The 24,372-nt window shown below is 42.7% G+C and overlaps 2 protein-coding genes across 6 annotated transcripts; one reads left to right on the forward strand and one right to left on the reverse strand.

Moving 5' to 3' along the window:
* Positions 1–6,634, reverse strand: Rbm7 (RNA binding motif protein 7). 5 transcript variants are annotated; one of them, NR_037589.1, is made up of 6 exons: positions 6,459–6,634; positions 5,587–5,691; positions 5,323–5,485; positions 4,711–4,798; positions 2,152–2,242; positions 1–1,292 (listed from the first exon to the last, which is right to left on the reverse strand). NR_037589.1 is itself a non-coding variant. In NM_144948.5 (5 exons), exons 1-5 carry the CDS (start codon positions 6,552–6,554, stop codon positions 933–935), a joined length of 798 nt encoding a protein of 265 aa, NP_659197.2. In that variant the 5' UTR covers positions 6,555–6,634; the 3' UTR covers positions 1–932. The 5 variants fall into 5 exon arrangements, 3 of the variants coding, with proteins under 3 accessions (NP_659197.2, NP_001313284.1, NP_001313285.1); NR_136937.1 differs by having other exon boundaries at positions 2,148–2,242; NM_144948.5 differs by lacking the exon at positions 5,587–5,691.
* A 12-nt stretch (positions 6,635–6,646) lies between these two features.
* Gm5617 (predicted gene 5617) lies at positions 6,647–7,279 on the forward strand. The gene has a single exon (NM_001004191.3). The coding sequence runs from the start codon at positions 6,872–6,874 to the stop codon at positions 7,223–7,225; it is 354 nt and encodes a 117-aa protein (NP_001004191.2). The 5' UTR covers positions 6,647–6,871; the 3' UTR covers positions 7,226–7,279.
* Positions 7,280–24,372: the final 17,093 nt, after the last annotated feature.

A 24,372-nucleotide genomic window follows, 5' to 3' on the forward strand; every position in this document is an offset into this window, starting at 1 on the left:
TTCTCTTTTTGTGTATTTAATATATTAAAAGGAACATAGTATAAATGCTGTGGTATAAAGAGGATCCACATTTTTCATGGAATGAATTCTTAGAAACAGTTTTGCAGTCAAAGAGCAACAGGATCTTGAAACATGGAAGTTTTGTTAAACAAAATTTCAAAATTACAATCCTTGCAGTCAAACACTGTCATTTTCTCTATGTATGAACATCATTCTAAAACGAATTTTCACCAACACTGTCATTTTGTGTAAAAATATACATTGAGATATTTAACTTCCTGAGCGACTAGTCATACATCAAATATAATGAAAGAATTTTAAAGTTCTTAGAATGAACTAGTAAAGATTTATAATGTATGTTCAATTGTGGTAAAATTCAAGAGCATACCACAGAATTTGTACTTAAATTCTGAGTTAGGAAATATGATTTATCTCCAAACAAAGCCAATAAACTGTTTTAAATAAACTATTAATAAGCAGATGACTGAAAAGTTCTATTTTCTCATTTATTAACAAAATGCAGACAGCCATTTCAGACTTCCAACTTAGATGTTTCCTATTATATATACCAAATTGATTCATTACCATGAAATTTCTTGCAACATAAAAGGTGAGATACTTAAAATATTTGCTTTAGAATACAACCAACCTATCCGTTTCATCTTTCTGAGACTGTCTGACATGGCCGGGATGGTGACACACTCTTGTATGAACCTTCCTCTTCAGAACCCCTGAGGTTAGGTAATTAAAGTAGCACACAAGGAGCCACAGTTCTCAGTTCTGTCAAACTGTTACTAGGTTTAAAAAAAATTTTTTTCAAAGACAGGTGGAAAATTGTGGGATTACTCTGTACAGCTTTTAGAAATATTTCTCCAACAACTTAATTAAAAGGACCTAAAATGGCCCTGTAAACAGTGTCCTTGGAATGCTTGTTAGTGTCTGGATGAGGGCCACTTCCCACCTCTACTACTGTCCCTTCTGTTATCATAGTCATGGCTCCAGCCATCATGATTCCTGTCGTCATAGTAGAAATCCTCTCGGCTGCCTCTGTAATGATAGTCAGACCCATGGTCAGAGTAGCGCTGCTCACGGCTATAGTGTCTATCTGCTAGGTAGGGGTGAGAATTCTGTCTTTTACGCTGTGATGACAGTGCATCTTGGCGCCACTGGGAGCTGGAAGACTGGTTAAAGGTATGGCCATGTGGTTGAGCTGATGGTGAAAATCCCAACTGATCCGCATGTGGAGAACCAAATTTCCCAGCATATGACATCTGTCTGAAAACACTGTTCATCTGAGGTAAGAAAAAAAAATTTAATTCTAAGTATCTCTTGATTGCAAAGCCAATATAGACACATTTAGTTAGCCAAAGATATATAGAATAAAATCACAGCCACCCTTGCCCACACGCAGCCCAAGCTGACTATAATTAACTGTGGCACAGTACCATACTTTTGTCCACCTTGACTATCTACTTAGATACTTAGACATAAATACTGATTTTTTTTCCCAAGAATACAATTAAGATATCACTTGAAATGACTATGCTGTGACTCACTGTAACACACACACAAAGAACTAGATCTTCACTAGCATTAGGAAAAGCTTTGTGAAGACCCATATGCCTTCTGAGTGCTAAGACAATGTAACAAAAAGAAACTACTGCAAGGGCATTGAGCAGAGTGCAGACTAATTTCTGAGAGTCACAGCAGCAGGAATAGGTTGTGCATCTTAGAAGCTGCTGCAGGTCGATAAAAGCTGAGGCAAAGGTAAGTAGATCTCTGGGAGTTTAAGGGTAGCCTGGTCTATACAGAGCTGTGGGATAGCAAGAACTACAAAATGAAACCCTGCCTCGAAAAAGATAAGGAAAAAAGATAGCTGAATTGGGTTTTAGGCTAGGTCTTATGATACTACAAAAATCGCTTCAAGGAAGTTGGTCTAGAAGATGCATGTTAAATCAGTAAAACTATAATGATCACACTAGTCTAAATATCCAACAAAGTATTAAGAATTTTTTTAAAAGTTAATTCTTGCTAAAGAATGTAAGTCATGAAACTGAGAAGTGAAAAGTTATCTGATACAATAGGAACATTTTAACCCAAGTATGACTTTGTCTAAGCAACTAAAGTGGGGAGCGGGAGAGACCTGCCTACCACTGCTTGCCGCTGATAATCTTCTGGAGAAGAAAAGGACCTCTGGACCATCTGAGCTGTCGGAGACACGTTACCCACTGTCCTTTCATAGCTGCAAAGACAAACCAAGAACGCTCAGGATCCAGCAGACACCACCCCCAGCTGCTGCTCACTGGTGAAAATGACTAGGATAAGCACAGCTTCTATGTGCTACATGACAGGGAGAGCTGGAAGAAAGGTAAGACATTCAATTTAAGGTGGCTGATCAGGGACACTCTTTCTGAAAAGGAGACATTTAAAGTAAAAAGTGAAGACAACGATTACCTGGAGGCAGAACAGCCCCAACTGTGAAAAAGGCTACTGCAGGGCAAGCAAACTAGGAGCCTAGGAGCCAAATATAGCTCCATAACATGATGTTTTCTGTGGAAGACAGCACTTTCCTCTTACCACTATGATGGTAGACACAAAGACAACATGGCCAGCACACATCTAAAGCATTTACTTGACCTTATGGAAAAAAGATGCATTGGTCCTTAAGCTAATTAATTGGTGCAATCATTCAGACTGAGATTTTATTACCTAGCTATAAACAGAGTAAAGAAACTATAAATTTTCCTTTTTTAAACTGGAACAATTAAGTAGGTATTTCTGAGTCATTAAAGTGTAAAGGGTCTGGACAAATAACCATTTATTTCATTGTCTTCCTGTTGATTAGACTACTCGAAGGTAAGAAAAATAAGGGTTCTCCTTTAGTTTCTGTAGGAGGAGTGTCTCAGAGCAGATTATGTGTCCAGATGCTAAGAAGAGCAAAAAGTACAGTTTACTTTATGCCAGGGTATTAAAACGATCCACTCTAGCCTATGATCAAAGCTAAAAGTGTAGCTAGCACACCTCCTCAACCCTCCCAAGAAACTCCAGGGAAAGTCTTTGTGCCACTTAGGATACCTTTGACTATGTTATGTGAAAATGGCTGAAGACACCTTTGTTTAAACACCACTAATTAATTTTAGCTGGCAAAACAAGGACACTGTTTTTCTACTACTGCTTTCGAGAATTCCTCCTTCCAAGAGCTCCTTCACTGCAGCCACCCAGTTCTCTCCAGCCTTGGCAGTGCCTTCACCCAAACCAGCCTTGGTCCAACAGCCCTGCAAGGCTGCTGCCTATAGTTCTTACTGAACTTTCACTATTGTCCCTTCTAATGCACTCTTACTCTTCCCTACTGTAACCCAGTACTCTAACCCTGGAACTTCCCACCATTACCTTACTTAATGCTTCCCTCCTCTTTAGGACGAGCCTTGATTGTAGCCCTAGCAGCTTACTCAGCCTCTGTGCACTTCCTCCAACTTCCCACTGCTCTCACTGTACTGGCTTCTTTCTGTTCGTCATCCATCTTGCATCGACTCAGGCTGTTAAAATCCTCTCAAAGCACTTTCTACTCCCCCCCCCTTGAGAGCTAATTATAGTAATCCATCTAGATTTGAAGCTCCACCAGGCAGTGTATCATATTGTGGCTCGATCATACCACCTAGGTTTGTCTCCACGCACTACTTACAAGCAGTTCAAATTTGGGCAAGTTAACCTCCATTCCCTACTTTCTGCACCAAAAAGTAGAGTTAAGTAAATCCAACTTCATACAGTTGCTTCGACAAATAATTGAGATCATACATGGAAAGGCTCTGATGGGGTAATCAATACATGACAGCTATGTGTTCAATTTTCCTTTTCCTTTTTTCTTTTCTTTTTTTTTTTTTTGTTTTTTTTTGTTTTTTTGAGACAGGCTTTCTCTGTATAGCCCTGACTGTCCTGGAACTCACTTTGTAGACCAGGCTGAACTCAGAAATCCGCTTGCCTCTGTCTCCTGAGTGCTGGGATTAAGGCGTGGGCCACCACGCCCGCCTTGTTCAATTTTTCTTAAGTGAAATCGATTTTTGAATGGGCATATTATGGCTCTACAGAATTTACAAACAAAACCAAAAATCTATATGTATATATCAGCACGAAAGCAAACAAACTGAGTTAGGTAAATACTGTACTATCTCTAACCTTCAATAGCTACAGGGATTTCAGAGCTCATTTTATTCATCTTTCTTTCCTTGCAAAGGACAGGACCAGAGAAATTAAGCTAAAGACTCAGTTGGCAGAGAGAGATCTACACTCCAGTTCTATTAAGTCAGCCCACTAAGCACTTGGTGATCTTAAAAGGCAGGAAAGAACTACTAGCAGTGATAAGGTTACTACAGAGGTAATTGGAAACTTTAACACTTTGGGGAGTAAGATACAGTATAGTACTGTTGTAATAAATAACATTTCTTGTTTCAAGTCCATTCATGGGCATGTGGGTAGGACATGAGTATGCATGTTACCAATGTATATATAAAAGTTCTACTTAATTTAGTGCAAAAGAACCACATAATCTATCTGCCTCCAGTTTCCTTAGAAAACAAGCATTCCATGAATCTAGCACAGGCAGCAACCCAACAGCAGAACCATCATGAAGGAAGCTGTTCACTGGTGCACTCTAAGGTCTTGACCTCAGAAATTTTCTGATCAATGACTTTAATAGTGAATGAGAAACAGTACCTGTTAGGAGATGTGGAGGTTGGGCTTAAATTTCCAACATGATGCTGGGGATATGACACACTGGCATCCTGAGAGGCGTGACTGCTTCCTAAAATGAAGCAATTTCAAAAATTCTAGTTGAAAACCAAAAAGCCCAACAATAATTTGAAATGTTCCTTCCTATCTAAATTACTCCAAAAGAGATAAACAGCTTAAAAGCAACACCAACTCCCCGCAAACTAAACTCAAATTGCTATGAACTGCCTCACAGTTTCTTAAGTACATAACAGCAGAAATGCAAAAGAAAGCATTTCAAACATGATACTACTTTAAGAAGAAACAGCCAACCTGGCCACAGGAAATAGCAAAATTTAAAGTATTTCCATCATAATTAATTCCCTACTCCCTAATTTTTAAAATATTAGTCTGGTATAGAGTTGACACCTACAAACCCAGCACTTGGGAGGTATACCCAGAGGACCAAGAGTTCAAAGCTACACATGCCTTACACAGTGAGTCTGAAACTAGCCTAGAAATACCCCAAACCCTGATTCAAAAACCAAACGGAATAGTAAAGTGAAAGCAAAAGAAGCCAAAAACCCTCTCCCTATTACCACAATACCGAGCCATTACCTGATCTAAACTGAATTTTGATAGGCCTCCCGAAAAGTTTGATTCCGTTGAGCAGATTCATGGCATAGGGAACAGACACTTCATGTTTGAAGTTCACGAATGCAAACTGCTTCAGTTTGCCATCTTTATCTTTCGGGATTTTCACTTTTATTACCGGCCCAGCCTGCGAAGAAAAATATTCAGAACTTAAAACGAGGCAATTTCAGGAAGACATTTAAATTTCAGAAATAAATGGAAATGCAAGCCTGTCATGGTGGCACATGCCTGTATGGTCAGATGTCAGGAGATGCAGGCAGGAGGACCAGCTCTAAGTCAGCCTCGGAGTTCCAGGGCTACCAAGAAATACTATATGGCTCTCTGCCTCAAATACTATAAAGAAGAGAACACAAGTTTTAAACAAAAGGTACATAATCAAGACCTCATCAAAAACAAAATGTCCAGGCAGGGGCTGGACATCTACTTTCCTTTTAGGAAGAATAATTCTAGTTCCGACTGAAACCGAGATTTGGGGCAAGTTTTTTCGGACATTATTTGTAATATTGACAAAGAATGGGAAGTACAGTATAAAATCTCCATCTCACATGACTGTGTGATGTCCTAACAATGTAACCAACAGCTATCATTTTCCCACTGCATGGAAACGAACATTTACAAGGCAAAGTGGATTATTTTGATTACAAAAACCAAAAACAAAACAAACAAACAAAAAAAAAAAACCTTCCGCACCTATTACTCAAATATAACCAACTATTGAGTCTTAAAGCAAGAAGGTACAGGACTGGTAGATTTAAGCATGCCAGTCCTGCTTTCCTGCGTTATGTTTATGGAGTTTTTAAAACACTTTAACGTCTGCAATTTCACACGGAAGTTAAGCGGATAGACTCGGAAACACATCCTGCACGATGCGGCAAAGGCCAATGAACTCAAATGGGAAGGCACGGTACACAGGAAAGAGGAAAGCAAGTACTGAGGTTCCACCTCGGATCCCTGGACTTTTCCAAGGTGGAGACGCAGATGTCCCCATCATCCGACGTCACTTTCGGCCCGAACGCCGCGGAATTCCGGCTCGGCGCGCTCCGCTCCTTGGCCCGGCCTGTGAATGCCACAGCCGCCCTAGGACCGTGCCCGCCCCTTACCTGGTGGAACAGCTCGAAGAGGAGCTCCTCTGTCACCTTCGTCTCCAGGTTACCCACGAACAGAGTGCGGTCGGCCTCTGCGGCCGCCGCCCCCATCTCCGCGCTGTTCCAGTCCCAGGCCTAGGCTGCCTGCTCAGGGCCGACCGACCCTACTGCGCACCCTCAGAAACACTCACGTCCTCCCGTTCAGACGTCACGACGTAAAGGCCCGCCGTGCGCGAGCGCAGACGAGCTACGCACGCGCGCGGGACAAGCGCCCGTTTCCGGCGGCTGCTCCTTCCGCCGTTGCGTGAAAAATGGCTACTGGGGTTGGTAACGGTTGCGTCTGACGCGGGCTGGAGTGACCTGCGGCGCCGCCGAGGGCCCAGTTTGATCGACATACGTCTAGCAAACACTGCAGGCGGTGTTTGAAGATGGCCCAGAACTCGGTGTCGCTGTCCGCCGGCGATCAAGCCAACAGGATGGCCCACCGATCCTCCCAAGGAGATCTCAACCCGTCGGCCATGGCTTGGGCAATGGTCTCCGGAGATAGCTTCCTGGTTACTAGGCTGGATCCGAATCAGCCGGGACCTCGGCCACCAGCGCGACCCAGCGTTCGGGCCGACAGACGTCGAGTCCCTGTCGGTGGCCGCAGCCGGAGCCGAAGCCGCCAAGGCAGATTCTCGCCTTACCCGATCCCAGGCGTCAAGCTCGACCTCTTAAGAAGTGTGCTGCAGCAGCGTCTGGTTGCACTGGGAACTGCTCTCGCAACCCGAATCTCAGCGTAGAACGAATGCCTCCCCTCACTTAGCTTACAAACAAGGCCTCTCCAAAAATCATGTCTTGGTGTGACGGCAGTTTTATTCTTACGCATTTTCACCGATGTGGGCGGTTAATATAGGCTACCAAAGAAAAGTTTAGCCGGGCATAGTGACACACATTTTTAATCTCAAGACTCGGAAAGCAGGCTCTGAGTTACAGGCTAGCCGTTTGTTACATAGTCGAGGGGCTTAATATCCATCCATGTGGGGCCAAGAAGAGGCCAGGAGGGCTTTTCTTAAGTAGTCACAAAGCTAGGTGACTAGTTGTGAATGATGTAGAGTCTTATAGTGCAGACTTGCCGTGTATTAAGGATGGTCTTGAACTCCCCCTTGCCTGGGCCTCCCAGGTGCTGGTGTTTACAGGCGCGAGCCATACACCAGGCTTGAGTAAGCTGCTCAGTATGGAATCCAGCTGTGTCTGAGTTCTACAATCCTCCCTGATTCTCTGGGGCTTCTAATTTAAGCCTCTCTACCCGTGACTACCCTTGAATTCATGTTGAGGAAAAATGTCCTTTATCACATTGCCATTCCCCACCACCTAACTACACCCCCCTTCTGTTTTGTTTTGTTTTGTTTTAGAAATATCTATAGACTCCCAATCTTTGGGGGTGGAGTGTCTCATTTTGTACCTCTGACTATCTTGAAGTTGACAGACATGACTGCCTCTGCCTCCCAAGTGCTGGGATTAAAGGCATGCTCCACCAGGTCTGGTCAGACTCCAATTTTTTTTTTTTTTTAAAGATTTATTTATTATATGTGAGTACACAGTAGCTGACTTCAGACACACCAGAAGAGGGCACCAGATCCTATTACAGATGGTTGTGAGCCACCATGTGGTTGCTGGGAATTGAACTTAGGACCTTCAGAAGAGCAGTCAGTGCTCTTACTCACTGAGCCATCTCACCAGCCCCCAGACTCCAATCTTAAACATACTAAAAACAAGTACTTTTCCAAGTTAAGCCAAATGTACAGCATACTTTTCCAAAGACTTCAAATGAACATTTGCATGGGCCATATTATTTAATCAACTCCCAACTTTATTAGTGTGAATCTACTGTCACAAAATATGCTGGTGGGACCTAAGTCAATCACTGTCACTTGACATTTGTTTTCTGCTCACTGTGATCACTTGGTATCTTTTGTTTTTATCAATCTTAGAATGATTTTATACTGAAATGCCCTTGCTGTGTTGCCCAGGTTGCTCTAGAACTGGAAATCCTGCGTAAGGGTCCCCAGTGATAGGTGTGTACCCAACAGCAGGTGAACTTCATACATCAAGAGCCAGAAGTGCATTCTGGATGGAGAAGCTAATAGGTAACAGCCACACTAGACCTTATTAGGGAGAGTAATGCCACTCTTTATTAAGCGGTAAAGATGGCTTCCCATGTTAACTGTGTTCTGGTTCTCTTAAGTGGCTGATCATTCCTATGCTATTTTCCCTTAACCATGTATTCCCCTAAGTGGTATTGGGAGGAAGTTTGTGGATTTTTGTTTTGTTTTCAGACCCTTGTCTCCTTGGACTTACTTAAAATGAGATAAAGCAGACTGCCACATGCTGCACTGGGATTTTTAGAACCACATCTGCAGAGGAAAATGTAGTGGACATATAGAAGACTGGAAATTGTGACAAAGGGAAGATACTGGCAATATTAGCTACTTTTAATTGAGTGTGGCATTGTGCTAGAGGGTGTTGCTCAGTAGGGTGAGCTGATTGAATTCTGTGCTTGCTGTTGCCTGGATCAGGCACTTAGAATTAAGTAGTGTACAAGGTAGATAGGTGGCTTTGCTCACATGGCGCTTTACACTGTGTTACTTGATTACCACACCAGCCTGTAAGAAGGATACTGTACTTTAATTTCTTTGCTGGGTAGTCTGAAAGTGAGGGGGATTCTCCAAGGTCTTTTAGCTGAGGCTCTTTGAAACTTGCAACACAGACACCCACTTACAGTAGCTACTACCCCAGATAACTAAAAGGAAGTTAGCAGAGCTTTAATCAAAACAAATGATTGAGGAAAGAAGTCCACATGTACACTATGGGTAGGGATAGTGAGGTGAAGCTGGAGGAAGAGTGCAGTCCTGTCAGGAAAGGCCACCTCAAGGCACTAAGCTGCCAGGGAACTGAGGAGAGGCTGAGTCCTTTTGACGTTATCAAATGCTAAAAGTGTTAAATAGGGCTCAAGGGCTTCTTGTCTTGCCATTTGATGTCCAATTCTGTACTAAAAAGTCGTTTTTCCTTCAAGTTGGTGGACATTGGAAAGTAAGGATTAAAAAGTCTTAGATAAAAAAGGCTAGAACCACAGGAAATGAGGACACTGGCTTGAAAGAAGGCGCTAATTACAACACCAGGCTCAAGTACTCAGCACCCCAAAATCTAAAAGTACATCTGTGCTAGGGAGGACCCAGAGGGAGTAGACTCCATTTCTGTTCTGGTGTATACATGGTCATCAGGATTCAGGCTTTGGTTGAGAGATAATGTAACAGGGTTTATTGTGTTTCCTTTGGAAAGAAGAAAGCCTTCACATAAACTCTCCATTATTTTAAGTGAGAGTCAAGTGCAGAGTGTCAGAGTTATAGTGTGCCACAAAGACTGTAGTATGGAAGAACAACTAGCAACACCTTTGAAGTTACCCCAAATGGACAATTAAATGTTCCCAAGAACAGACTTTTGGGTGGGGGCACAAAGTGAGTGTCCTTGCAGTGTTGGTAATGCTGATCCTAAAATGGGTTTGAAGAGTAGTCTGGAAAGTTAGCGATTGGGGTTAAGCAGCTGGATAGCCTATGTTGAAGTGGGTTCCTATTAGCATGATTGCAGCAAAGAATTAAAAGTCTAAGAAAACATTTAGGGTATTAAAAGGAAACCAGTGGAACCATTGAGAGAGAGAGTTTGCAGAAATCCCAGATTACCTACCTTAGTGCCATCCCTGCCACAATGGAAGGAGAGCCTGCTCCCAGAGGTTGACCTCTGGTCTCTACTTAACAGCATGTGCAAGCACGCACACACATAGTAACAAAGAGACTGATTGACTGTCCTTAGTACCAGATGGTGTTTACAAGAGCAACTGAAGAAGAAACAGGAAGGAAAGAAGAAGGGAGAGAAGTCCAAGAAGAGTGGTCATCCAAAGATGGTCTTTCCAGCCATGTCTCAAATATTCAGTTCATTTATTCACAGCCCGTTAAGCTACATCGTTGGTCTTCTCAATTTCTGTAAAAACTATGCCTGTTTTCTTAGCCAACCAAATGCATAATTTTGAATCTGGCCGCTCCAGCAATGCCCTCATTGCCCGCCCACTTTGACCTGCACAGTCTTCCTCAGCTGATCTACATTATGCATATTTGTTGTATTCCTCGGATGGCTTCCATCACCTGACATGGACTCACGGTGTCTCTCTTCCCCTCACACTCCTTTCTCTTCTTCCTTGTCTCTTCACAGCCACTTAGTGTTTCTCAAAGTCTGTTTTCAAGTCCATCACTAGAAATGCTACTACCATGGAAATGATACAAGGACAATGAATTTGTCAAGTGATGAGCGCTTTATGACCTTAGGAAGCTCAGGTGTGCTATGGCACATTAAAAGTTCAGAAAACTTTGTAGAGGAAGCATCACTTATCTTCATGTGAAGCAGTGTTTGACAGCTTATCCATACACTTAATTTTTGCATACTTCCTTCCCAGAGAGATAGACTCTTCTGCAAGAACAACTTTAAGACACTGCTAAAGATTTAGTGAACCCCACTTTCATATATTAACAATCAATATATCCAGTGGGGCAGGTTTTAATAAGTTTCCAGAGTGTTCTTGAGTAAATAGTTTGGTCAACAAGGTAGAGAAACCTAAGCTGTCCTGTAGAGGACTGACCTGTCCCTCTCAATGCCTGTTGGGTGGCAGGGAGTGGACATCAAGCAGGTAGCTGCAGATCCCTAACACAGCATCAGGACTGGTGTTACTAATGATGATGCCACTTCATCAGAAAGGGAAGTACAGTGGTTTCTTGAGGATGCTGTAATTTTTATTGAATAATGCTTTAGTTGGATTCCTTCCCTGGAATATCTGTGGTCAGCACTCCTTTAATAGGGAAAAAAGCATTTGCCTTTGGGTCCCCAAAGACCTGAGAGTTCTTGAAACATGGTGACTAAGAACTTTCACAGTCCAAGATACATACATAGAGGCTTTCTATGATCTCACAAATCTGCATTGTCAGGCCTTATAGTTCCCATGGGTGGTTGTTCACGTCTGCCTTATACCCAACTCCCTTGTCCCCTTAACTAGGTCACCCTTTTCCTCTCAACTAAACTTAGTCAAGATTCTTTACATTGTTAAAACCAATTTTAAGCAGGTTAAACAGGAAAATGAAGTATATGGATTTTCAGGCCTGGAAACATGTGATAAGCATTTAATACTGTGCCTACCTAGCACCTATTTACCCTTCGTCTTTGTTTTTTCTTTGTCTTGGAGCCCACCCTTTGTTTAGTTATTTGCAATAATCCTTCACACCCAACCAGGGATAAATATAACCTGTTCTATTTCATTTTCTGGGGATATTCAACATGCCATATGTATGTACATATATATATATATATATATGTATATATATATATATATATATACACAATCAAGAAAAGATAGTGCTTGCTTAATAAATGAATGATTTTAATAGGCTATTTCCTCTTGGAATCAAAATTGAAGGAACATTCCAAGAAGGCAAGGGCAGTATTTTTTTTTTCTTTTAATTTAGCTGTGTATTCGAGTAACACTTGAGTACCATGGCAACTGTGTGGAAATCAGAGGACAACTATCCAAGTCAATTCTGTCATCCAAATGGGTTCTAGAGATGGAATTCAGGTCACTGGGCCTGGTGGCAAGCACCCCTTACCTACCAAGCCATCCTTTGAGGCATTCGGATAGGACTTGTTAGCACTTTGTTCTACGATGATCTTACTGGAGTAGATGTGTATAACAGTAAGGCAGATTGTGCTCTAAAGTTTGCTTCCATTTTCAGTCACTCTGCCTCTGGAACTGTAAGAGAAAGTTAGATCCGAATCCCAGATTTCAACAATTATACGTGTGAATATTTGATACACTTAATGTTTTCCCTATTTAATAATTAAGAAAGACTATGGAGTCATGTAGAACATACCCAGATTAGATGATTGGTTACAGGCTGTGTTGTTGCTAGCCACTTCACAGGGGTTGCTGTATTCAGTCAGCACAATCGCCCTGTGATAAGTTGGCAAATTTTCTTTTGTAAAGATCCAGTTACATGCCAGATATTATGAGCCAAGAAGCAGAGTTAAGGCCTGGGTAGGTGTAGAAACAAAAAGACTAAACATATAGCAAATCTCCCCAGTCTTTACCAATTAGACTCTGATGCTTAGAGCCAACCCCAGTGACTTGCACTCCTTTATACACATATCCAGAGCCTGACTCCCTGTGGTCGAATGCAGGAAGGACAAATGGTGCTGTCAGTTTTTCTACTTAACAAGATAACGAGGTGCCCACCTCTTTCTTGTCTAGATAGGGTCCACAAGACTAGGCCAAGCAACTGTTAGAAAAGGGCTCCCGGTGTTGTTCACAGTGCTCCCGGTGTTGTTCACAGTGCTCCCGGTGTTGTTCACAGTGCTCCCGGTGTCGTTCACAATGCTCCCGGTGTCGTTCACAGTGCTCCGGGTGTCGTTCACAGTGCTCCCCGTCCTCTCTCTCACTTAGACTTGGCTTATTGTTTCTGTCTCTCCCACAGTATGTTTTCTACTATCCTTTCCTATCATTTCTGATCTGATGAGTTGTCAGACCCCACAACTTAAGCTTCTTTTTCCCAGGAGGACAACGAGAACTTACATAAGAAAGAACAAATTTTCACATTTTTATTCTGATAACGTTCAAAACATAAGAGTACATTGAGGGACTGGAAAGATGGCTCAGTGGTTTGAAAAGGCCGAGCTATGGAAGCCCGAGGACCTGATTTCAAATCCCCAGCCCCCACATAAAGCTGAGCATGGCTACGTGGGGCTGTAAACCCAGCACTGGTGAGCAACGACAGGCAGATCACAGGAGTATGCTGACTAGCTGATCTGGGCTTGCCTGGCTAAAACCCAGCCTCAGGTTCAGTGAGAGGCTCTGTCTCCAGGGAACAATGCAGAGAGCAATGAAGGAAGACACCAGACATCTTCCTGTGGCCTCCACACGCACATATATGAGGAATTGAATCCAGCTCATTGTTAATTCTAAAGAGAAGATGGAATTCTTCATGGGGGCAGTGGGTAACACTTCAGTTAACAAGTTCAAAGTTGTGTTCCTTATATCTGACGATATCAGCACCAAATGCTCATCTGTTAACACAGAATTTTAATGAGGCTTTTATGTATTTCATCTTCGAAAATGTCTTCTCATACAGATAGATACTGCCAAATACTGATAAGAATCTCTGAGCATATGGTTTTAATTGAGTATATTCATTGCTTGGAAGGCACTTAGACAATACTATTAAACTCCCCTCTTGATATTTGCCTTTCAGCCTGTCATTACATTGCAAATTAATTGCTTGCAATTGACATTTAGGTGGAAGCTCCTCAATTGTACAGTTAAATGACTTTTGAAATATTGGGGGAAAAACACTTTCATCCTGGTCCATAAAATGCTTTTAGATTCTAGTTGGAGCAGAGAAAATAAGTCTACTGGAAATGTGTTTGGCTATAGGGGCTGTGGCTTGCTCTGACAACACAAGAAGTGTCGAACAGTTTGAGGAGGTAGGCTGTCAGCTGTTGGCTTTGTTTTTGTTTTGATGGTTATGTATGTGTGTCTGTATGCAGTTATGCCCACCATGTGCTTGTAGGAAGCAGCACAGGCCAGAAGAGGTTGTCAGATTCCCTAGAACTGGAGTTAGAAGCAGTTGTGAGCTCCTCTATGTAGGTGCTGAGAACTAAACCTGGATCCCATGAGCCATCTCCCTAACCCTAAGACCGATAGTTGCTGTTGAAATAACTAGATCATCTTCTCAGTTTCGTGTGTGAGGGCAGCTTCACTGATTAGCCTTACCTTAGAGATTCACTGAGTTCTTTCTAAAGCCAGTCATAGCTCCGAGGCAGTAGTTGAGGGTAGTTCCTCCCATCACTTAAAATATACAAACCACTCTTAGCTTGGAGGGATGTTAAAACTGGCAGAGGGCTGTATTGGTAGTTCTCTGCTACACTGCCCAAAGGCACAAAATGATTTAGTGTAGAGTAGGAGTTGAAATTTGATCAGGCATCCTGGCCTCGAAGCTAATTCCCTTGGTGACTGTGTGATGCAACTTATTGTCCCAGAGTAGCCAGTAGCCAAATCTTCATGGGTTTCTCTCCTAACATTCTCTTCTCTTTAAAAGATGAATCAGACAGTATTCACTACATGCAAAAGAGGCTAAGTTAAATGCAGCCAGAGGCCATGTGGTCACTTTATCCTTCAGTGTAAATAATACCCTACGATTTAAAACCCCGCTTTAACTTGCTGTGATAACCAGCCTGCATCTCATCCAGATACACATAACCACTGTGTCAAATTGTATCTCATTTCCTTCCTTATGTTTAACTCACTTTCACTCTATGCACATCCCTAAGTGTAATATAAAGTGTTCCACCTGCTTTAGAACAATACAAGTAATGTATTCTACACATATTCTGTGACTTGCTTATTTTCTTGACTCCATTTTGCCAGCACATATTTAAACTAAAACTACACCTGAATGCCTTGTGACAGGACATGAATTTTCCATTATCTCTCCTTACTTCTATCACACGTTTCAGTTACCTGCCTGACCCCTCAAGCCATTGTGCTTGCCACGCCTCCTTTTGCCATCCCAGGTAGACACTTAAATGTTTCTGAATATTTGGCTGTGGGAATTTCACCAGTGTTACAAGCACATTTTTGTTCTATACAATTAAAAACTAGATATGAAATTTTATTATACAAATTCATCTACATTTTATCTTGGCCAAAGTCAATCTATGATTGCTTGAGGATGAAGTTTGAGTGGGGAAAAAAATAGAAATTGTATGAAGAATGAGAACATCCTACATTGAATGGTGATGATTATTACTTGAGTACCATGGTCAAAACTCATCAAGCAGTACAATTTTAATAAATGCATTTATTATAAATAAATTACATTTTAATAAAGTCAGAAGATACACATCACTTAATCTGAGGGAATGGTCTTAGATACATAGGACGAACAAATGAGGTCCCTCAGCTTTTCAAGCCCTTGTGCCAAGCTGACCAAGAAAACATCTATATAGTATATCATATATCATATATAGCATATAGCATACAGTATAGTATAGCATGTCTGTGCTCAGCGCTCCTCTGAGCATTTCGAAGTGTCAGCATTCTGCTTTTTGTACCAGCTTCTTGTTTGGCATGAAAGTGTTCCAAAGAATCTGATCATATTTGTAAGTTCTTAGAAACAGTTTCTTAACACATAAAGCCCAAGGATTGCATCCTGGAATGTAGTGCCCACAATAATGACCTGTGCCATAAATGCATATGAGGTTATTCCCCACCTCAACATCTCTCAGGACACACTTCTTTACACCTAGTGTCCATTAACCGACCCTCTGTAGACAAATCAAGAGTTGGTATTCATAGGCAATAATTTAAGTATTTTGTAATAAACGCGTATTTTCCTCTCTGGCAACCATGTAATGAAGAACAATGAAATTCTTTTTGTGAGTTATCTAGCCTTGTCGACTCTTTAACTGTATTTCACATATAAATTAGTATTCATGGGCCACTCCACTGTCAGTGGCCACCTCACAGAGACTTTTGAGATTGTTTTTTGTGTAGTTTATTCTGGAAGATCTGCCAAATTAGAACATAGCAGCAATTTTGAAAAGAATCCAGTATGTTGATGTGAGAAGACTGTGCATATAAATTCTTTAATTATCTCTCCTTTGGCTTAATTTTAGCTTTGTGGAGTGAGAACAGATCTGCACTTGCTCCACTGCCACAATATTGGGTGGCAGCTCCAACTTGGCTCTTTTCTGGGACCGAGCTCAGAGCCATATAACAGCACTGTGATGTGGACACAGTTTCTCTGCTAAAGCCATCCATTTTAATAAAGTAAAGGTCTAACCCATCGAGCCTGGTTGAATACAGCTGTTGCATTGATCTCTTCTGGCGCTACAGTTTCTGAGTTCATTTCCTTAATCAGATTTTCCGTATGGGGAAAAGCACGAAGCTGCTTGGTATCTTCCAGCGTGCATGCATTCTAATTTCAGAATTTAATCAAATGGAACTGGCTTCCTGACAGAGTAAACAGAGCAGAATACTGTATCCACACCGGCTGCCAAGCTAGCAGCCTGAATTTATTTTTCCTTGCTTTGCTAAATGCATCTTGAATTTTCGAAAACATAGTCCAGGTTTTAAAAAATTTAGCATTTCTGGATCAAGACAAGTCACCGCTAATATCCCACCACAAATACATCCATTAAATTGCAAAAGTCAGGTAGCCAAGCTAATCCTTTCTCACACGCCCATGGCCACAGAAGAAAACAGATTCCATTTTTCCCCTATTGATCACAGCAGTTGTGTACAGAAGACCCTTGCTATTGCTAATCTAATCCCCAGAAGGGCAAACATTAAATAAAACAAGCAAGCAAACCAAGAGGGAACAGATACAATTTCTGGGGGAAAATGTACATAATCTTATGAACACAATAATTTCAGGGAGCCTGGGCATCTCTCTCTCTCTCTCTCACACACACACACACACACACACACACACACACACACACACACGCTATTTCTAACCCAGAAGTCCCTCCCTCAGTATCAAGTTCAAACATTGGTTCACAATAAACCAAAGGGACCATGACCATTTGTCCTTGGTTTATAGGTAATTTCATAAAACTTGCTCTTTCCATAAGTATGTATTTTGAAGTTACAGGTTTTTTGTTTTGTTGTTGTTGTTGTTGTTTTATTGAGACCCGGAGTCTGTGGTGGTTTAAATAAGAAATGCCCCACATAGGCTTGGGTATTTGAACCCTTGGTTCCAAGTGGATGGCTCTCTTTGGGGAGTTTGGGAGGCATGGAGTTACTAGAGGAAGTACATCAGTAGCATGGGCTTCATGAATACACAGCCCCACTGTAGTCCCAGTTGGCCCTCTCCACTTCATGTCTGGGCTTGAAGACATGACCTCTTAGCTTCCAGGTCCTGCTGCCATGCCTGCTGCTCACTGCCATGCTGCCCCACCGTGGAACCATAAGCCAAAATAAACTAGTTCTTCCATAAGTTGCTTTTGGTCATGGTGTTTTATCACAGCAAGGGAAAAGTGACTGACACAGGGTCTTGTATACCCAGACTGACTTCAAACTCAAACTCAATATGTAGCCAAGGGTGGCATTGAACTTCTGATCTTCTTGCTTCCACCTCTGATGTGCTTGGTATTACAGGTGTGTACCACCACACCCCCGTATGATGTAGTACTGGGTATCCAACCCTGGACTTTGTGAATATTAGGCAAACACTACACAGAACTATGTCAGCAGCATATCTGCAGCCACTGAGAGCGTGTAGTTCAAAGACCAACACATGATAGTTCTCTTCTTATATGTTGTCCCTTCTTTAGACATGGACATCTTCTTTTGGTGGTGGGGGGGGAGGGGTTGACGGGTGTGGTTTTTTCGAGACAGGGTTTCTCTGTGTAGCCTTGGCTGTCCTGGAACTCACTCTGTAGACCAGGCTGGCCTCGAACTCAGAAATTCGCCTGCCTCTGCCTCCCAAGTGCTGGGATTAAAGGCATGCACCACCACTGCCCAGCCTCATGGACATCTCTTCTTTAGTCAAATGAAACATAGCTAAGAGACTCAAATGAGTGTCAAATATTGGACTGTCTGAAAGCACATCGTTTATCTTAAAGATAAGACCTGAATACAAGTCCAAGAGCTGACTCAAACCTCTTAGTGCATGCTTCAGTATATACTTTCCATGAAGTAGCAAATACCTAAACCTGAATTTTGAGTTTTATTTGTGTGTGTGTATGTGTGTGTGTGTGTGTGTGTGTGTGTGTGTGTGTGTGTGTGTGTATATCTTGATATGTGTGTATCTCTTTGCACATGCACATACACACAAATACACATGACCTCCTTCCATTTTGAGTTCTGGGTATGGAACTCAAGTTGTTAGGTTTGTGTGGCAAACACCCTTTTTCTGTTTAATTTAAAAAGTAAACAGTAAGTCATCCTGTCTTATTCTGCACCATGACATTTTGTCTTTTCATTTTTTAAATTTTAGAAAGCCTCAGGAGTAACGTGTGATTGCAACAGTTGTAACGGACTGAGAATAGGCTCTCAGTGTCTTCATTTAAAGAGATCCTTTCGGGAGTTCAGGATCTCGGCACATGTGAGCCAGGAGCTGGGGAACAGCACCAACCTCCTCTACAATGCTCTTTTTAAGACTAATTTACTTGTGTGGGTATGTCTGTGGATGTTGTAAGCATGTGTTCACAGAAGTCACATGACTCTTGGCTTCCTTGGTGCTTGCTGGACACCTGGTTTGTTACGTAAGTGCTGGGATCCAAACTCTAACCACTGAGCTTTCCCCCTAACCCCTATGTTGATTCCTGTACTGAACCACGGAAGCTCCTGGACCATAGCTCAGGCAATTAAAACAGAATTGTTTGTCTTAACACCGCCACTTCCAAAATTCTTTATCTACAGGATGTGGACATTAATTAGCATATGTTATATCTTTTCATTTTTATGGATAGTTTATAAGAAATAAGTTTGCTTCAATCTATTTTCTACTGCTGTAACAAAATCCCTAAGGGTTGGCAATTTATGACGAATTATTCATTTATTTATTTGTTGGTTACAGTTGTGAAGGCTGGAAAGTCTAGCACCAAGATCCTGATATGGTATGACACAGAGGGAGCCATCACACAGCTAGAGGGAAGGCATGTAAGCTCAGGCTTGTCTAATCATATGAAGTCACAAGTCCCATACTTCGTCTACATCTCTCCACACTGCAGCATCAGCTGAATGTGAGAGTTTAGTTCCCAGCACTTGAACTTTAGAGGGTGTGTGTATCACAGGGCCTGTATCTCCACCTGATAGAGCAGGAAACTGAGTCATAAAGTGTTCAGCCTATAGGAAGTGCTGTGCTGGCCTCTATACCCACGTCCACTTCTTGCAGGGTTCATTTCAGGCTCCGTTCCCTTGTGACTACTGTGGGCCCTTTCCTGTATTCTTGTCTTGATATCGAACAAGCGAGAAATGTGAACCAGAAGTGTAGTTGATCTCTTCCTCTCCTGGGGCCAACAAGATGGCTCAGATGCCAATGCATTCGCAAACCTGGCTAACTTGATTTGATGCCAGGAGCCACCTTGGTAGAAGGAGAGAACCAACTCCTTTTTCCACATGCCATACATACAACTACAAAAGAAATAAATAAACATAAAAATGTTTAAAGATCTTCCATTTCCTTCTTAAAGAAGTAAAAGTCGCTCGCCTCAAAGACAGGTCAAGCAGTCATAAGTAGGGGGGTGCATTAGTTATTTTTCTGTGATAAGACAGTAGGATGAAGGCAACCTGAAGGAGGTTATTTTGATTTACAGTTCCAGGGGAATGGGAGTCCATCTTAGCAGGGAGGCGTGGGTATAAGCTGCAGGCATGGCTGCAGGAGCAGAGAACTGAGAGATCAAGTCTGAGTTGAAAGTATAAAGTGATTCGAGACAACTGGAAGTAAGACAGGACTTTGAATTCTCAACACTGGCCCCTCAGTGATATACTTCCTCCAGCCAGGCTGCACTTACCCATGACCTCCTCAAACATCACCACCAAATGGGGACCAAGTGTTCAAATGCCCAAGTCTCTGGGGTACATCATCATTCCAACTACCACAGGAGGAGAAGCCTGAAAAATCAGAGCCTACTGCAGGGGGGAGGGGGAAATTTAAATGAAGACCAAAACCTGGCACATGGATAGATAGCACATAGTAAGTTGAAGAGATAGTGGCCCACATAGTAGCACACGTGCATTGTCTCACTGACTAGGAAGTTGGAGGCAGGAAGCTCACTTGACCTCAGAGTCAACCTGGACAAGACCTGTCTCGGGAAAGCAGAAATTAGGGAAAAGGTTAAGAACTCTATTTCTAAGACTGCTTAGAGACTGGGTCTTGCTTTGTGTGACCCTATAAGCCTAGGAGCTATGTGTGGATCAGAGGGAGTTTCTGTCCCCTGCTTGGTTGGTAGGGCACAGCAGTGGCACAGAGTTCTGCCTTGGCTGTTAGGTAGGAGTAGACAGGAATGGTGGAACTGGGAGAAGGACGTCCTAAAGACAGCCCACATCTTGTTTCCAGTCTGTGCTGTTGTCTGGTGTGTTGTCAAACTCTGGCTTTCATATTTAAAGCCTCCGTTTTTCTAAGCCACAGACAGCCAGGAGTGCTTGCACATCATACAAAAGAGATAGGAGCTGACTGGAAAATCTACACCGCATCTCAGGCCTGATGTCTCCTTCCTACCAAGGTATAAACCAAGGTGCCTGAGCATCTCACACATGTGGACTAAGGAGCAGCAGCATCCACACTCCCTGTCTTAGGGTCTCTATTGCTGAGATAAAACACATGATGAAATCCAAGTTGGGCAGGAAAGGGATTTTTTATTTGACTTACCATTCCACATCACTGTTGGTCATTGAAGGAAGTCAGGGCAGGAACTCAACAAGGCAGGAATCTGGAGGCAGGAACTGATGCAGAAGCCATGGAGGGGTGCTGCTGACTGGCTTGCTCCTGGTGCCTTGCTCAGCCTGCTCCCTTATAACACTCAGAACCACCAGCCCAAGGATGGTGTCACCCACAATGGGCTGGGCCTTCCTCCATCAATCTCGAATTTAAAAAGTGCCCTACAAGCTTAGCTGTAGTTCAGTCTGATGGAGGCATTTTCTCAGTTGAGGCTCCTGCTCTGAAAGGACTCAAACTTGTGCCAAGTTGACACAAAATGACCCAGTACATTCTCCTTATGAGTTCTTTCAGAGGACTGTGGGAAACAATATCCTAAAAGGGAGATGTCTTCTGCATGTTTTAGGAGTGGAAAAGAGGCCACCTTATCTCATGAATATACCATAACCTCATGAATATTCATAAAAAGCAACCTTACCATCTACAACACAAAACCCACCGTGCAGCTTTTCCCTCCCCTTTGAAACAGTTTACTCTCTTTGGGTGTGTGCTTTCTTTTGTTAAATACACCTCTGTTTTATCTTTGTCTCTTTGTCTCTTGACTGAATCCTTTCCTTCAAGAAGACAAGAACCTAGAGACTCCAGCGGTAATGTCTGCATCGAGGTTGCATTATCTCGTCATGTCCTTTTGCAGCCTCTGGTTACAGAAGCTGTTGGAAAGGATACTGCCTTTTGCCCTGCTCAGTGATTAACAGGAAATCTTGATGAGGCAATACAATGAGAACAGAGGAGAAGCAAAACTCTGAAGCTAAAATATGGTTTTTTGGTGAAGTTGCAGCCCACGAAGGGAAGGGGCTCCAGATCCTCTCGGCTCTGTTCCTCCCCAGCTCTGGGGACCAAGTGCAGTCAAATGGAAGGATCCTACTTAGACTCCATGTGGGGAAAACATGAGTCCTAATCCTATCCTGTCATTTTAGTGCAGTGCTCTGTGTAAACCCACCAAGAGTTGAAAGCACCCATTATGACTGATCAGCTTAGGTACTAATGAACACTGAGCGAGACCTCACTTCCAAGGCTCCGTGCATCCTAAGAAAGAGCATTCTTGGGGCTGGAGGGACAGCTCCGTGGTTATGAGCATTTGCTGCTCCTGCAGACAACTGTAATTCAGTCTCTAGTACCCATGTCAGGCAGCTCATAACAACTGGTAATTCCAGTTCTGGGGGATCATAGTTCCTCTTTGAGTATTTGAGCACAGACACACACACACACACACACACACACACACACACACACACACACACACACACACACGAGCACACACATACAAGAGATAAAGCCAATCATATTGGTACACAACTTGAATTCCAGAACCTGGGAGGCAGAGGTAGGCAGAGCCCTGTGAATTCAAGGCCAAACTAGTCTATTCTACATATTGAGTCCCAGGCCAGCCAGTGCTACATAGTGAGGCCCTGTCTCAAAAAGCCAAAAAAAAAATTTTTTTTTAAATTAAATTTTATAAAAAAAAAAAAGAAAGCATTCCTAAGAAATAAAAGGGAACAGACTTTAAAACTCCAAAAGTTAAATGCCAAAGTCTTGGCTGTCCTGGGGCAAGGTAGACTTTATTGAGAGTGGGCTTAGTAGCCCTGGGGTCAGAAGCAGGTGTGCACACTCTGCTCACATCTGTCCCGCTGTGCCCTGTGAGCTGGTTAATTCTTTCTCAATCACCTGCTTGCTGTCAAGTTAGGAGCTACCCCTGCTTTTCACAGTCTTGGTTGTTGGGAAGAACCTGGACAGGCTGTAATGAGAGAAACTGGGAGATTCTCTAGACAGCTACTGTTTAATTGCTTGGATTGTGTCTGAATAAGCTCAGGTGTGTGACTGCCTGGGGCATTGTCAAGGTTCTTGCTCTGAAGCAAACAGCAGGCCCCAGGCACAGTCCAGTCCTCCTCTGCATCCAATGTAAGTACCAACTGTCCTCTCATTAGTCTGGCTACAGGATAAGCAGGGCCTCTCTGAGAGTGGCCATATAGGTTTTGTGGCCATTATTTCCCAAGACTCCCCAAAGAGAAGAAGAGCTGTTAATAGGAAATCGGGCTTGATACCAAACACCCAGAGGGCAGTGAGTGTTTGCTCTTACAGAATTTCAGCACAGTAGGCAGAAGTGAAGTGAGTAACCTCGCTGGATATTGGGGTGAGTTTCTTTCCTTTTCTTTTCTTTTTTTCTTCCACGGCTGTTGTTTCCATTGTGACTCTCAATTATGTAGCAGCCATAATGTATTTGTAAAATTGCAAATTTACAGAGTCTAAGGAAGCACCACATACTCACTTTTCCTTAGCTTCTGACGTTTCTGTGACTCTCAAGCAGGAAAAAATGAACATTCCAAGACCCCAAAACACAATAGCTCAAGCAAAATATTTTATTTTTATTTGGTGATGAGCTGACAAGCTTAGCAAGCTTCTCCTCCCTTCAATCAGCTCAGGAATTTTGAGTTCCTTTTGTTCTTTCCTTTCTTCCTTCCTTCTTCCCTTCCTCCCCTACTCCCCTTTCCCCTTCTTCTTCTTCTTCTTCTTCTTCTTCTTCTTCTTCTTCTTCTTCTTCTTCTTCTTCTTCTTCTTCTTCTTCTTCTTCTTCTTCTTCTTCTTCTCCTTCTCCTTCTCCTTCTCCTTCTCCTTCTCCTTCTTCTCCTTCTCCTTCTCCTTCTCCTTCTCCTTCTCCTTCTCCTTCTCCTTCTCCTCCTCCTCCTCCTCCTTCTTCTTCCTTATTCTTCTTCTCTATTCTGTCTATGCCTCTCTTTGTCATTCTCTATGTCTGTCTCTCTCTGTCTCTCCCTCTCCCTCTCTTGCTATCACCCCATTTACCCATGTACCCAAATATCCATCAACAGATCTTTTGCGTCTAGGCTGGTCTGGAACTTGCCATTGAGGTCCAAGCTGACATAGAACTTCTGATCTATAGCCTCCGTCTCCCAACTGGTTGGGTTTACAGATCACCATGCCCAATTTTTGAGGTGCTGGAAATGAAACCCAGGGCCTTGTGCAGACTCAAGCAGGCACTGTGTCAACTTAACTACATCCCCAGCAACATTGTCTAATTTCAAGTAAGTGCCTCATGTAGACTGTAACCAGCATGTAAGATTTAGATCTTAAATGGCCTCCCAGAACACTTATATTGAAAACTTTGTCACCATCTGGTGGTGCTACTAGGAGGTGGTGTATTAGTTAGGTTTTTACTGCTGTGAACAGACACCATGACCAAGGCAAATCTTATTTTAAAAAAAACAACAACATTTAATTGGGGCTGGCTTACAGATTCAGAGGTTCAGCCCCTTACCATCAAGGTGGGAGCATGGCAGCATCCAGGCAGGCATGGTGCAGGTGTTGCTGAGAGCTCTACGTCTTCATCCAAAGGCTGCTAGTGGAAAACTGACTTCCAGGCAACTAGGGTGAGGATCTTATGCCCACACCCACAGTGA

The sequence above is a fragment of the Mus musculus genome, chromosome 9 (assembly GCF_000001635.26).
Source record: "Mus musculus strain C57BL/6J chromosome 9, GRCm38.p6 C57BL/6J".
Lineage (NCBI taxonomy): Eukaryota > Metazoa > Chordata > Mammalia > Rodentia > Muridae > Mus > Mus musculus.